At 37.8% G+C, this 15,465-nt stretch overlaps 1 protein-coding gene across 2 annotated transcripts in view; it reads right to left on the bottom strand.

The window, feature by feature from the left end:
• The window catches only part of LOC145981526 (beta-alanyl-bioamine nonribosomal peptide synthetase ebony-like), a 44,316-nt gene that overhangs the window by 11,241 nt on the left and 17,610 nt on the right, over nt 1–15,465 (bottom strand). For both annotated transcript variants that reach the window (XM_083114826.1, XM_083114828.1), the window contains exons 2-6: nt 12,582–13,696; nt 10,299–10,466; nt 7,360–7,556; nt 1,112–1,207; nt 496–583 (exon numbers count right to left, since the gene is read on the bottom strand). In XM_083114826.1, the coding sequence (XP_082970952.1) occupies nt 496–583; nt 1,112–1,207; nt 7,360–7,556; nt 10,299–10,466; nt 12,582–13,696 (1,664 nt within the window). The remainder of the gene's footprint in view (nt 1–495; nt 584–1,111; nt 1,208–7,359; nt 7,557–10,298; nt 10,467–12,581; nt 13,697–15,465) is intronic.

The raw sequence follows: 15,465 nt of genomic DNA, 5'->3' as shown, positions 1-15,465 counted from the left end.
GGGTTTGATACAGTATTCCTAAAAAAAAAAATATTTAAGGCAGGAAAAGATGGCAAAATGAGAATTGACTACTAAAGTATGTATAGAACCCCCCCTTCCCTTCCTTCGAATATCCTGGGCACTACACTGCTTGCATTGACATGAGAATTATTTTGCTGCATTTACGCATTATTTGATAGATTTTGATTTTGATCAGTGTGGAGCAAATTATATGTAGAAAGCTATGGGTGATGAAATATTCTCAGTAATATTTTCGTGAAGCATCCCTCTCAGCCAGGATTACTTGCTTAAGCATTCCAGCCAACTGCTTCACTGTATCCACGTTCAATCGTACACTCATCTCACCAAGCCTTCCTCCACCTAGGAATTTCCACTTCGAGAACTACTCTAATCTAACCATAAATGTATATATGTATGTTAATTTAATTTATATTCCCCTATACTCTATATTATCTTTATATTTTATATTTAGGAAAACCTCTGACGCAGATCTACCTGCTACTTCTTCCTCAAATATCCTGAGGAGCCTCTGTCGGTCAGTCTTTCCGTTAACCAGGACTGGAATTGTGTTCATTATCTTCACCTGGAAATGCAAAAGGTAAGCAGAATTTTACTTTCCATGTTAGTGTGTGTAATATATTATTATTATTATTATATACATACACATACGTATACACACACACACACACATATTATATATACAAACATATACACGCATACATATATCTGCACATGAATACAAATTATGCAATTCTAAATTATGTAACCTTCTCCACCCACCTGTGTCCTCATCCCTTTTCGGTCCAAATGTTTTTCTAAGGATTTTAGTTTCAGATACTCTTAATTCATGTTTCTCCTTTAATGTAAGGGACCACGTTTCACATATATATAATACTACAGGCAAAGTTACTGTATTGTACAATTTAACTTTTAGTTTCTTTGACATTGTACGAGAAGATAAAATTATATGAAGAGAAGAGAAACACTGTTGGTATACTGGTTAATTTTTAGTTGGATTCCACGTGCACTTTTAATCTAAATATGAAGGATTATATATCGGTTGCCAAGGGCCTACCTATAGTATTTCGCAATTGCAGTTCTAAACGCTTACCTGTGGCATCATATACGGAGGAAGGCTGTGCCTTAGAGCCTCTGTGACGTTCTGCTTCGAAAGTGGGTCCTTGAGTGTTACAAATGCAACAATTGCCTGCGGAAAGAACAGTAGAGAGTCGTTAGTGAGAAATCGGTCCAAGGAACGAGCTTCGTTCATTATGAGAGCAAGCACCGTTATAGAAGGTAATTATTTGGGAGTTGTGTATAAAACAAGGTTTAGGCAGTCACGTCGATACTGTATCAGGTAGCCTGCCTACCTTGATCTTTAGGGCTTTAGGGATTGCATAGTCTACAATTGACATTTCCACTCAATTTTTTTTGCAACAATTTTAAAAATTACACCCTTGAAAAATGACCCCTGCAAGTTCTCGCGTTTCTCTGCGTCCAGTTTAAGGCAGAAACGAGACTTCCAAAGTTGCGAGGCTAGCGTTGCGCTGAAAACACACCGCCGCCATGTTAATACGTCACGCCCAGAGGGCTGCATATCTGTCAGAATCTCTTACTAGGCCCGCCTGGCTGGTCGGGCGGGCGAGTAAAACTATATACCTGAGTTTTGACCCGTCAAGCATCGAAAGCCCACGGGTAACTGGAAGGCCTTGCAAGACGAAGCTCGCTTATCTTCAGCGTACGCTCATTCCGGTTTTGCACAGTCTCCAGATACATGAGTCACGCAGTCACCGTTGCCAACTTTTAGATTCTAATCTGTTCTAGGAGCACTTAAAATGTTCATCACTTTTATCAATTTGAAATTGCAGACATTTATTCCTTGGTAGAAAACATTTGTATCACTCAAACCCAGTGGTGGCGATTGGGTTCCAAAACTAAGGGGCCAAGGTGCAAAAGGGGGGGGGGGGCAAGGACAGTTTAATTTCCCTTGATACATGAGGTTAGCGTGGTGCAAAAGTATCAAAAAGTCGGGGGGGGGGGGAGGCAACTGCACTCTCTCGGCCCCGCCCCTAATTGCCGCCACTGCTGACACCTGTAAAGGAGTACGAACCAAGTTTCGCAAAAAGTGCCATCGTAAATATTTTGGAACTTTGTGTTACTGGTAGCTGTTCTACAATATACTTTTTTTTGGGGGGTGCTCCCCTATGGCGCAATGGTAGTGTCGTCGCCTTGAAATCAAGGGGGTACCGGGTTCGATACCCGGTGGAGGCACATAGTGGTTCGGTTCCCACTTTAAACTATAGGTCCAGTCCCGATTAGCCTTATTGTGCATAAATTGACCAAATAAATGAATCAATCAATCAAACAGATTTTCTCTGGTGTAATTTTGCCAATTTAATATCCGAATTAGTTGCTCAACCCCCCCCCCCCCCCAGAGCACTTAGGCACGATGGTCCATAAAATGGAACATGAAATCAGAATTTGCATTATAAAAAGGTTTTTGAATATTGTCATCTCTTTCAACAAATCGTCGTTCGCTCATGTTGTTTCCATGATATGAAAAACTCAATATGCTGACCAACGCAGAAATTTATTTTATTTTAAAACATAAACTAAACATAACGTTTCAACCTTCTAGCAAGGTTTTCTTCAGACTCTGTACCCAGTACAAAAAAAAAAAATGTTGTTACTAGTTATCTAGTTCTACAGACCGCATTGATAGTAATACGATGCAAAATATAATTATTGTTAGCTTGTATCTTGATACGTGTGCAAATAGCAGGCAATGCTACTTACACATTCCAACAAACGAACAACGTAAAAATGAAACCGAGAGGAGATTTACGATTTCAAGACCAGAAAAGTGACATAAAATGAACAAGAGAGATTTGAAGATTTGAAGACCTTCGAAACAAATTTGGAAAATATGTGGTAGTTGGTTTGACATAATAATTAAACTAATTTGAGAAGTTACAAAAATCTTAGCTACAGTGGCGTAGCAACATATCGCGAGGCCCTGGGCGAGATTAGAATGCAAGGCTCCATCCGTTCTTCAAGTTTGAAATATCAATGTGAATCGATATACAGTCATCAAGGAAACGTCAGCAAATTATTATATTTGTATAATAGCCTATAATAAATAATTAAAGTAAAAAAAAGTAAAGTGTTCCCCTGTGCATAGCACCACGCCATGAAGGCGTATAGGGGGTGTGGGGGTAACGCCCCACACTTTCTTGATCCGGTCGTGAGTGGGGGTGATGTGATCATCATCACGCCCCTGACCGCCTTTACCCCCAGGGTTTCCCCCAGGTACCCATGTTATTCGATCCCATAATTTCTGACGAAAATTATATTTAATAGTACGCGACAGAGAAATTTACACTTGGCAGAGCTACATTAACACGCTGCTGGAATTTTCATTAACCAAGGCAGTAGTAATAGTACGTTTTTTTTAAGATGTTCTTTAGGCAGTAAGACAACTGAAATATCCTTAAATAAGAACCTTTAAATATAACCTATATATTATTTAATGAGTCGTTCTTTGTTTCCTCATTTCAAAATTTGTAGAATGTAAATGTCACAAACCATGGCTTAAGTAGAAAATATCGAAGGACGCACATAAAATGGCTGTGTCAACAATATGGAGTCTTATCACCCAGCTAGTCTATATAGTATCCAGCATGCCTGGGCATTTACTATTTCTAGTACACAGTGAATTTAGAAAAGAATATGTTATATTATTTTGATTTAAACTTTGTGATAAGTGAATTAATTACATTCAGTGGCGTGTCCAAGGGTTTGATATAGTATTCCTAAAAAAAGAACATTAAAGGCAAGGAAAAGATGGCAAAATTAGAACTGACTACTAAAGTATGTATACAACCTCCCTTTCGAATATCTTGGGCACGCCACTGCTTGCATTGACATGAGAACGCCTTTGCTGCATTTACGCATTATTTGATAGATTTTGATCAAATAAAACTCTTTGGCCAACGAGATACAGTATGTAACATTATTATTCGTACACATAGAATTTCCGTGGAGAAAATGTCATATCTATACTAGTAAATATAATCATTTTCATATGTACCTGGAAATTAATGTCAATGAAGGTTTCACCAACAAATGTCAATAAAAATGTATGTTCAAAGTGTATAAACAGAGCATATAATTTGTGTGAAAAGATAAAAACACGGTGTTTCACGCAACATTGTTATTCGTACAGGCAAGAGTTTCAATCTTCCTCGCATACAGCGCCACCGCTATTCGGGCGATTTCGTGCAGTTTGCAACTTCGGAACAAGTTTGAACATGCAGGCGCGCTCCCCGTCAAGCGGAATGCTGGCGTATGTATTGTTGTACGCCTATCGTCTATCCATCAGCGTGTTCGAAATGGGCAAGGTGAAGGAACTAAGTTCCGATGTGAAGGATGTTATTATAAATTTGGCCATTAGAGGTTATGCGTTACGAAAAATTGGACAAACAGTCAATAAATCACATTTCACAGTTCAATATATAGTAAACAAATTTAGAGAGAAAGGTTCAACACAGAATGTGCCGAGAAAACCAAAAGAGAGATGGTTGAATAAAAGTGATGAACGCTTTATTTTAAAAAGAGTTCGAGAAAACCCCCGACTAAATGTTCCTCAGTTACGACCCTTAATAGAAAATATTCCTGGCAAGATGGTGTCCGTTCAAACTGTCCGACGTGCCTTGTGGAAGCATGGATATCATGGCAGAATACCACAAAAGAGGCGTATGGGTCATTCCACGCCATTTCAACGAGGTCATGACACCCACCAACTCCGATTTTGATGAAATTTGGTATACACCCTTCCTTTATGGTTGAAAGAAACCCCCTAAATTTTTTTCACTCTATCTCAAACGGTTCTCATTTTACAGCACTTTGAAATGTCATCAAATCAGTGTTGTCTGTCACTCTTGAGACCCTCGACACAAGATACCCCTTGCTTACATTTTATTTATTTCTCCTTAACCAATCATCAGATCTCTTTGAAATTTTACACAAAGTTCAATGAAATAATGAGGATTTCAGAAAAAAAATACATCAGCACTCAAAAATTTTTACAAATGCCTATAAGAAGACTAATAATGGATTTGTAGCCTAATTTTTGTGGTGGGAAAACTAGGTTACGAAAATCTGAATTTTCATCATGTGGGTATGATGGAACCAAAAACTTTTGATGATGAAAATCATTGCAAAGACATGCTCTTTCGTTACAAATTTTTTTTTTGTTTTTTATTCCTTCTAACGAAAATTTTACGATTTTTGGAAATTGCCTAAAATTTCAGGGTCAATCCGTATTTTATGTTCCGTATCTTTTTTCACCACATCTAATGCAAATAGCTGAAATTTAGGGTCAAATGTAGTCTGAAATGTACTGAAAACAATGTTTCTTACCCCAGATTTCTATAATTTTTCTTAGCTGAGTTATCATAATTATCGCAACTTGTCCGAATAGGCCAAAAATGTTACAAGTTATGAAACAAAAATGGCCGCCATTTTCAAACGAAGTCTAGTTTTAGAAAAATAATGCCTGTTTTGAACTACCCTTGTACAGAGGTTACAACGACAAACAAATGAAAATTTTAAAAATGGTCGAGCGACCAGTGCTGGACCATTTGGTACGGATTGACCCTGAAATTTTAGGCAATTTCCAAAAATCGTAAAATTTTCGTTAGAAGGAATAAAAAAAAAAAAATTGTAACGAAAGAGCATGTCTTTGCAATGATTTTCATCATCAAAAGTTTTTGGTTCCATCATACCCACATGATGAAAATTCAGATTTTCGTAACCTAGTTTTCCCACCACAAAAATTAGGCTACAAATCCATTATTAGTCTTCTTATAGGCATTTGTAAAAATTTTTGAGTGCTGATGTATTTTTTTTCTGAAATCCTCATTATTTCATTGAACTTTGTGTAAAATTTCAAAGAGATCTGATGATTGGTTAAGGAGAAATAAATAAAATGTAAGCAAGGGGTATCTTGTGTCGAGGGTCTCAAGAGTGACAGACAACACTGATTTGATGACATTTCAAAGTGCTGTAAAATGAGAACCGTTTGAGATAGAGTGAAAAAAATTTAGGGGGTTTCTTTCAACCATAAAGGAAGGGTGTATACCAAATTTCATAGAAATCTGAATTTATGGGTGTCAAAATCTTAGTTTTTGCGTTGATTTGATGTGGAATGACCCGTATGTAAATAAGGTGAATCGCAGGAATAGACTTTCATTCGCGAAAGAGCACATCCACAAGGACCAGGAATTTTGGGATAGTGTCATATGGTCAGACGAGTCCAAGATTAATATATACGGGTCTGAAGAAAATCAAATAAAGACAATGATCACATTAACACAGTTCCAACAGTTAAACACGGTGGTGGGTCATTAATGATTTGGGACTGTACGTCGTCCAAAGATGTTGGTACCATCCAGTTTATTGATGGTATCATGGATGCATATGTCTATTTGGACATATTGAAGAACAATGTAAAGCAGAGTGCCCAAAAAATGGACATCCCGCCTATCTACAGATTCCAACAAGACAATGACAGTAAGCATAAGGCGCGAGTTAACATTAATTGGCTAATATGGAATGTGCCAAAACTACTACAAACACCAGCTCAAAGTCCAGACTTAAATCCCATTGAGCATTTATGGGCAATTTTGAAGAGGCGAGTCCATAAAGCAGGCGTCAAGTCCAAACTAGAGTTGAAAACTGTTGTGCAAGCAGAGTGGAATAAAATAAGCTCTGAAACATGTCGGAAACTAGTTAATTCTAAGAAGAACAGGTGTCAAGCAGTAATTAAAGCCAAAGGATACGCATCAAAGTATTAGAACTGTCAGTCAATTTGCTCTGAATATACTTTTTTCTTTTATATTATTAAGGGTACGAATAGAAAAGTTTTACAAAAAATGGCACGTTTCTCTTTCAGTTTCATTTAATTTATTATTGTCATTGGTTATACAGAATTTGGGTAAGATTTTATGTTCCTAATGATATTAGTTATCGAATTGTAAAGAAACAATTTCAAAAGAGTATTTCCTTTCAGATATTAAAGCATTTTCTTTGAAAATCTGTGTGTACGAATAAGAATGTTACAAGTTACATATTGTGTTGTATAATTATATAATCAAAATATAGTTAATTTTTGTCAAGCTAATAAAGTTTGATATACCTTGATGTATAAGTTCGTGTTTTCAGAGCTACTTAATTGTAATTATAATTTTTGAAAGTTTTCTGAAGTGAGAAAGCCTTTCTCAAACCCGGGATCCCTGGCGTCGTAACGCGCTGTGCTCAACTCTGAAATTATTCTCAAGCTAAATTATTCGCACCTACCTGATTCACTTCACCCGGTTTGTAGCACAGCGTCACGGTTTTGTCCACCCCATCCACGTTCTGCACGGCCCTCTCCACCTCCGTGAGGTCCACGCGGTGGCCCCGGACCTTGACCTGAGAATCAGCCCGCCCCTCGTATATGAGAGAGTCCTTCACGAAGCGGGCAAAGTCTCCCGTCCTGAACATCTCTGCTATCTCTGCAACAGAAACACATTCTATCAACTTCATGCTAATCTCGAAAATGTTCAATATTCGGCTTCATCAGAAATTTTCCAGACAAGATTTGGAATGACTGTGCTGGACAATTAAATACATGACACTTAATGGACCATTTACACGAGGCCAATTGTAAGACATTCCACTAAACCAACCCAACATTGGCATCGTGTGAATAGAGGCAACCAGCCATTGTCTCAAGCCACTCCACTAAATTAGAATGGTTTCAAAGTTTTCGGCGCCAGTAGTCATTGGATTGGCTTAGTGGAATGGCTTCACAATTGGGCTCGTGTAAATGGTCAATAAGTGAGCATCAATGTTCGAAGGACATCTCTCCACAGGACGTATTTAGGGGGTGTCGTCCTAATTGCGAACACTTGCTGCCTGAACAGGAATATACTCGAAGGTCTATGTCCTAATCGCGAATACATTTTCCTCCCCAGAACTTTCTCTCACACTTCCCAAGTATATTTAACGATTTTCTTTTTAAAGGGACTCAGTTTCTGACTGGTCAGTGTTTTGTTGGATCATAGAAAATTCGACATGATTAAAGTAGTCGCCAAAGCATATATAATATATAATTTAATAATAAGAGTGTGGCCTTCTTTTATAGGAATACGTACTGCACAACAGAAAAGAGCTTCGTAATTATACGATTATAAACTTTACCTAAATTTCAAATTCAAATTTCAAAGCATATGACACTGTTCTTAAAAATTTAGGAATACCTTCAATCTTTTTATACTTGTTACTTCACAAAAAAACAGACACACATTTATTTCTTCCGTTTTGCATCTTCCTTCCTAAGAATCATGCCACTAGACTTTTCTGCCTCAGAATTGAAGCTTTATATAAGGTCTTCCATCTTCGGATGAGGACAACCTATCTCTCTGTTGATTTTGTGGTTCCATACCTCCACTACATTATTTACCTGGTGCTTCCTGTTGAAGCAGTTCCACTTCGAGTCATTAACACAGGAATGAACGTCTACGTCGACAGACTGGAAGGGTGAAATGACCTTGGAGGGATTTACAAAGTAGAAGACCACGGTAAGTCAATCAGATTGGCTATTATTGTTCGTCAAACCAGATGTCTCTCTGCTTCACTACCTTATCTGTTTTTGAAAACAGGGTTTTCAGTTTCATGTTTTTGCAATTTGGACATGGATATTTTCACAAAATTTGTTAAAGACCCAAATTTATATCGGTACTTTCACTACTTTAAACTTCGTACAAATTTACATATGAGTACAAGTTTCATTTCACAAGCATTTTTATTAATTTATAACCTTTATTATCTTATACCTTATTATATTATTATTAATCTTCCTAATTAACTTTGGCGCTAATTTACACTGTCATTTATGTATATTACAGCAATCTTCTATCTTGCACACTTTGTACTGTCATCTCACTTTAACATTCGTAATCACTCACGCATGTAACAATTAGACAATAATCATTATTGTACAATACAATAGCTATTATTAATAAAAATATTCCAATTTATTATTATTTTCATCATCATCGTCATAATATCCTTGAGAAGACCTTTCAACTCGTTCCACCAGATGAGTGAATATCTAGCCTAACTGTTTTTTTCATGATCTTTTTAAATGTCAAAGTTAGTGTGCTGAAATGCATAGTTATTATATTTTGTTATTAATTTTTACATAGCCTACCTCATTCAAGAAAATGTTTTAGAAGTTAGGGCTACATTTTAGTCCAGGTTTGTCTTGTTTCTTGTTTGAGATCTCTCACAAAATTAATTTTTGGAATGTTGAAAATTATGGAACCATTTATTGTTTGGATTGAATGGTAGAATATGGAAAAGCAAACTGGTTCCTATATATACTCAATTTTCCCGATCTAACGCAGTTTATACTTTCATTATTCTGTTCGATTGCAAAGAAAGTTAACTTTATTTCGGTTATTAACATTAATATCAAGCTTTCTGCTTTTTGGGTAATGAATAGGGAACTGGTTTAGACTTTATGTAAATACATATTTATATCTGAAGCTGAAATCAGTTATATTTTGTATTATCTTTCCGTATCATGGCATGTATACTTGAAAAATTCAGTTTCTATTTTCCAAAATTTTACATTATTAGATTTTGGTCCATATTTTACATATTATAGTTATTTTTACATCATATTTCAGAACATTTATCAACATATATTCCATATTCGGGCAATAACTACATGTCCCCGTGTGACCGAAAGAGTTGGGTGATTATCTTGCGAATAACTGGCAAACTTGAAATACATTCCCATTACTTCTTGCGATATTGAACGCAGTTTTAGTCAATATAAATCCATTTTAAGAGACAACAGAAGGATTGATTGATTGATTGATTGATTTGGTGCTTTAAGTCCACTTTATGCATAGTAACGCTAACCAGGACTGGACCTACAGTTTAAACTAGAATCCAAACCACTATGTGCCTCCACCGGGAGACGACAGAAGGAATTTCACGTTCGAACACATACAACAAAATTTCGTTATGCATTGTTTTGGTAACAGAAAATGAAAACACATTTTGTGTTGTTTTACAATGAATGTCAGTGTAAGCGTACTGTATTTTATGTAGCTCGTGTAGTCTTTCAGATTATTAAAAACTTATTTAAAAAAAAAAATAAGTCCATACTTAACTCCATATTTTGGTGAAAATAACTCCCCCAACAATGCTCATACAATGCTCTATTGATGTAAAAGACACACCTGCATCCGTGGTGAGAAGGTTCTGCATGAACTTCCCCGTGTTGCAGCCTCCCACGTATCCAGCTGCGAGGTTTCTGCCGGCGACGTACAGCTCCCCCGTCTCTCCCAGGGGCACCGGCCGCTGCTGCTTGTCCAGAAGGTAAAGGTGCGTGTTGTCGATGGCACGCCCTGCAGAAAGAGTCATTAGTAGGGCTCGAAAGTTGATTACCTAAAAAAATCTCAAAAAAATACCTGTAGAATGAAATGACCTTAAAATTATTTTAAAATGACCTACAATTTTCTAAAATTATCTAAAATTTTCAAAACATGACAACCTTTTTTAAAAAAATACCTTAAAATAATTTCTGCCCTTAAAATGAAAGCTTCACTTTTCATAAATTACAAGATACAAGTTGAATGATTTGATAAGAATCTGTTTAGTGGTTTAAATTATACAAGCAAAAGGACAATAGAAACTTCAAAAATTATAAATGCAATAAAAACTGCAAAAAATACTGAAAAATTAGCTAAAAACCCAAAAGGCCGGAAAATGAAATACAAAAAAAGGCAAACTAGAAAAAATGTTTTCTGGTTGCAACTGAAGTGAAACTGGCTACTACCAGGTTTGTTTAGCATAGTCTTCAAATCATCAACTTCCTAGTCTTAATCATTAGGATTCAGAACAGAAAAACATAATTCTACTTCATTTTCATGATTAACGAAAAGTAAGAAAATTATAAAAAAAGCAGGTAATGAAATCATGGCCGTAGGTAGTAAAAAAAAATCGGGTGGTTTCGTTCATAATTGTTCCCATGGGCGTCGCCAGAAATTTGAATTATAGAAATAACAATTATAAATAATAATTAAAATTTCATAATAAAACAATTTTATTCCATAATATAATTATTATTATTATTATTATATCCATGAGTGGGGTTACTCAATCCAGCAGATGAGTGAATATCCAGCACAAGTTTTCCTTTTAACGTTTCATACAGTGTGTACTAAAATGCACAATTATTATACTTTTTTATTAAATTTTAGATAACTTCCAAGAAAAAGCTTTAAAAGTTATGGAAATTTTAGTCGAAGTTTTTGTTGGGTGACCTTAAAACTTAATTTTTGGAATTTTGAAAAGTCTGGAGCCAGTTATTCTTTTAAAAGAAACAGCCTGGTGCATGGATTGTAACCTCAATCGCGAACGTAATGCTCTAAGAAACTGGAGATCCTAGGTTTGAACTCCTATCAAGGGGGAATTTCCACTTCTTCGAACAGGGAATTTAAAACTTGGAAAGGGAATTTTCAGTCTATATTTCTTGTGACGCAGGAACAACACTGGAAAGATGACAACAGAAGTGAAAATGGAGGGGTCGCGGGTGGGCTATGATTCCGAGAATAAATCCTGTTTCACTTAAGTTTCAAAATTCCAAATGTATGAAAATTCTAGCTCGATCGTTTCAACATTGTCTCCTTGTATTTTTGTGATGCTTCGAAAAAAAAAAAAAAAAAAATGAAAATGAGTTACAGATTTTGGTTTCTGAACTTCCATTAATCCAACATGTTTGAAGTTTCGGGAGGGGGTTGAACCCTTGAAACCCACCCCCTCTAAATACGGCTATGAATGCAATCAATAGTGCGAAAAATTTCTAACTTTTTAGTAATACTAGATAAAGTGAAAAACATCCTACATTAAAACATTTCTTTAGCTGTGTTTTATATTGTATAGTGCTCAACATGCGAATAAAATTCCAAAAAGTGAATTTATTAAGCAATCGCAAAACTAGTTGCATTACCTCTGAGGGGCTTTTGTCCATGTGCGTTTGTGATTGCACCTTTCATCAGTTTTATCTTAGCATTAATCCTCATCGTCACGAGTATCCAAAGTGGCAGAAAAGCGAGGTAGTATAACCAAATAATCCATCGATTAATGTTTGTCTTCGACTACAGTGATGGCAAAGTTCAATTAGTAGCAGGCACATCGAAGAGGAATGTGGATCTGAATTATAACACCATTAAGCCTTGTTTCCATGATATGAAAAACTCTATATGCTGACCAAGGCAGAAATATATTTTATTATAAAACAAACTAAACGTAACGTTTCAACCTTCTAGCAAGGTCTTCTTCAGACTCTGCACCAAGTACAAATGTAACAAGGTACATTTGTACTTGGTGCAGAGTATGAAGACGACGTTGTTAGAAGATTGAAACGTTAAGTTTAGTTTATGTTTTATAATAAAATAAATTTCTGCCTTGGTCAGCATATTGAGTTTTTGGATCTGAATGTGAAAAATGAATGAACTTACCGATTGGGACCTTATTGTCAACGACTTTGTTCCTGACGTCATCCTTCGAGGAGAAGACCTCGTACGTGACGTCGCCCATCACCTCCGTGCTGCCGTAGAAATTGCAGATAACGTGGTTGGCAGGGAACCGCTCGAAGAACTCCCGTAAGAGATCCACGGGGAAGATCTCCCCACTGCACACCCACAGGCGGAGTTTCCCCAGCCTCCCCTGGGCGCCGGGAAGAGAGAGGTAGAGGAGGATGCTCCTCAGGAGAGAAGGGACCAGCACCAGCCGGGAGATGCCGTAGTCGTCCAGGATTCGCACGAAGGACTCTGGGTTCTGGATGACCTCCTTGGGGACGACGAGGACAGGGTGTCCCTGGAGCAGAGGCCCGAAGATCTCGCTGAGGGAGTCGACGAAGGTGAGCGCAGTCTTGAAGCAGGACACCTCGTCGTTGGTGTACGGGAAAGTCCTCCATTGCCAACGCAGACGGTTCAGGATGGCCTTGTGCGGGAGTCTAACCCCTTTCGGAGTCCCCGTGCTTCCGGAAGTGTACAGTACGACAGCCAGTCGTTCCCTGGCAGCAGGGAGCATTTGGGTGTCGAGTATGGGACCCTCCTCCTGGTCTAAAGATTCCTGCAGGATCTTCTCGTAGAGAAGCATCGGGACAGGACTCCCCATGAGTTTCAAGGAAGCATCCAGGGTCTCCCTTTTGTCGGAGGCAGCCACGACGAAGACGGGAGCAGAATCCCTCAGGATGTGAGCCACGCGCTCCTCTGGGAAGCTGGGGTCCAGAGGGACGTAAGCGGCTCCCATCTTGAGGATTGCCATCAGGAGGACCACGAGGTCGTCGCCGGGAGCCATGTTCACCGCCACCAAGAAGTCTCCGTCGGGGTTCGAAGGCAGCTTCTTCTCCCGCACATGGCGCAGGAGGACCCTGGCCAGGCGGGACGAGGAATTGTCGAGGGTCCCGAATGTCGTGTGGGAGCTCTTGAAAACCAGGGCCGTCTTCTCGAAGAGGCTGTTGTTCTGGGCCACGGCCTCGAATATGCGGTGCAGCAAGTGGGGACCTGTGAGGGCATGCTTGTCTCCGAAGGCAATGGACAGAGCTGGAATCGTACCCATCTCCGCTCTTCTGCAAAGAAACAGGAAGGTCAATTAAGTTGATGGCTACGACTGTAACAAGACTTCTTACTTCCTAATACTTCAAGGAGATGCCAGAGATTAACTTAGAAAGTAAACTTTTTTCACATCCGCTGCACGTCACAGGGCTATGATACCGTTCTTTGTCTTGGTTATTAAAAAATATGCCACCGTATAACCAAGTTTGATATGAGTTAGGGTAGCTGACACCATGGGGGTTGCGTATTCCAATAAATTTACTAAGTCCAAATTCGCATCGGTACTTAGAATGTATTGCTAGGGTGTTTAATTTCAATAGATTATTCAGCGCTCAGGCTATTTGCATCCGCAACGTTAGGTTCGAATTAAAACAATTATCTTTATGTGGATTTGAACTCACTATTAAGACTGAAAGCTATAAAATGCCCGAGGATTAAAATCTATAGACCTCCGATACAATCTTATTCTGTACAAGGGTAATCTGTACACAACACACAATCTCGAAAGATGATGGCCGAACTACGAGCCAGGCCGAAATATGCCAGAACAATTGAACCCACATTCCAAAAATAAGAGCCTCTATAATTGGGAAGTTTACAGAATTATGCATAATGTCCCGTGGCTTCGCCTCAAGTTGTGATGCGAGTGACTTATTAGAGCAAAGTGCCCTTCTAGGTTTTCCCGCGCCAATCCACTTCCGCGGAATCAGCCTCTCTTGACAAAGAAATCTTAGCCACAAGTTTCGGAAATATTACACTGACACATTTCCTCTTTCTACTGTCTCATTTCCGATATTAATATGCAGGAAATACAGAGGTTGTTGACTATAGAAGCGAAACAAAAACATGGATGGGAGTTGCTACAGGCCCACGCGTAGGGGATTGAACCAGTCCCCTCCAGTTCATTTTAGATAAAGAGCAGAAAGCTTAATAATTTCTGTTCCAAAAGGAAACTAAGTTCAGTTAGTATTTAATCAGAATAACAAAAGGAAATACTTATCTTTTCATATTCTGCCACTTAATCGAAATAATATATTCCACGGTTTTCAAAATTTCAAAAAGTTTTTTTTTCTGAGAAATGATAAACTTTGACTAAATTTTCCCCTAACTTCTAAAGCCCTTCTTGAACGAGATGTATGGGAGTTTATAACAAATGCAATAACCATTTGAATGCTCTAACTGTAATAATGTATAAAATAATGAAAATATTTGTGCTCGATATTTACTCATCTGCTAGATCGAGTACAGAAGTTTCCCCAAGGGCCAAGGATATAATAAACTTGGTTAATTTTTATTAGTTTGTAATACAGTAAACCCTCGTTAACACGAATCCCAAGGGACAGAAAAATCAAGAGTTCGTGTTAAAAAAATCGTGCTAACCGGGGACTCAAATTTTATTGTTGCAACACAGTTCTTTCTACACATTAACCATTTACAATACGTATTATGTATGTCATCATAGAAGACACTGCTACAGTACTACAGTAATTATTTTTTTAAAAAAAGTACTCTCAGATCATTTTCTGGTGAAAAACAGTTCTGTATGTGTTGTGATGACAGATTCCCAGGATGCGGCGATAGCTTTTATTGTATCAAGCACACTCCTACTTGGGGTTTCAATCTTATACATTTTAAAGAATAGAAAAACACATCTGAACACACAACTGAATTTGTTGGTTAAATACGTATAAGCTCATTGTTGACGCAATGATGGCGATTGTCGAGCAATTGCACCCAAGTTTTAATCTTTATGTTACTCGTACTGGATATGTTTTAAAGAATA

This window comes from Lepisma saccharinum, chromosome 29, assembly GCF_977018435.1.
Source record: "Lepisma saccharinum chromosome 29, izLepSacc3.1, whole genome shotgun sequence".
NCBI classification, from domain to species: Eukaryota; Metazoa; Arthropoda; class Insecta; order Zygentoma; family Lepismatidae; genus Lepisma; species Lepisma saccharinum.
The sequence above is the reverse complement of the archived record's forward strand: the minus strand, read 5'-3'. Positions and strand labels throughout refer to the sequence as shown.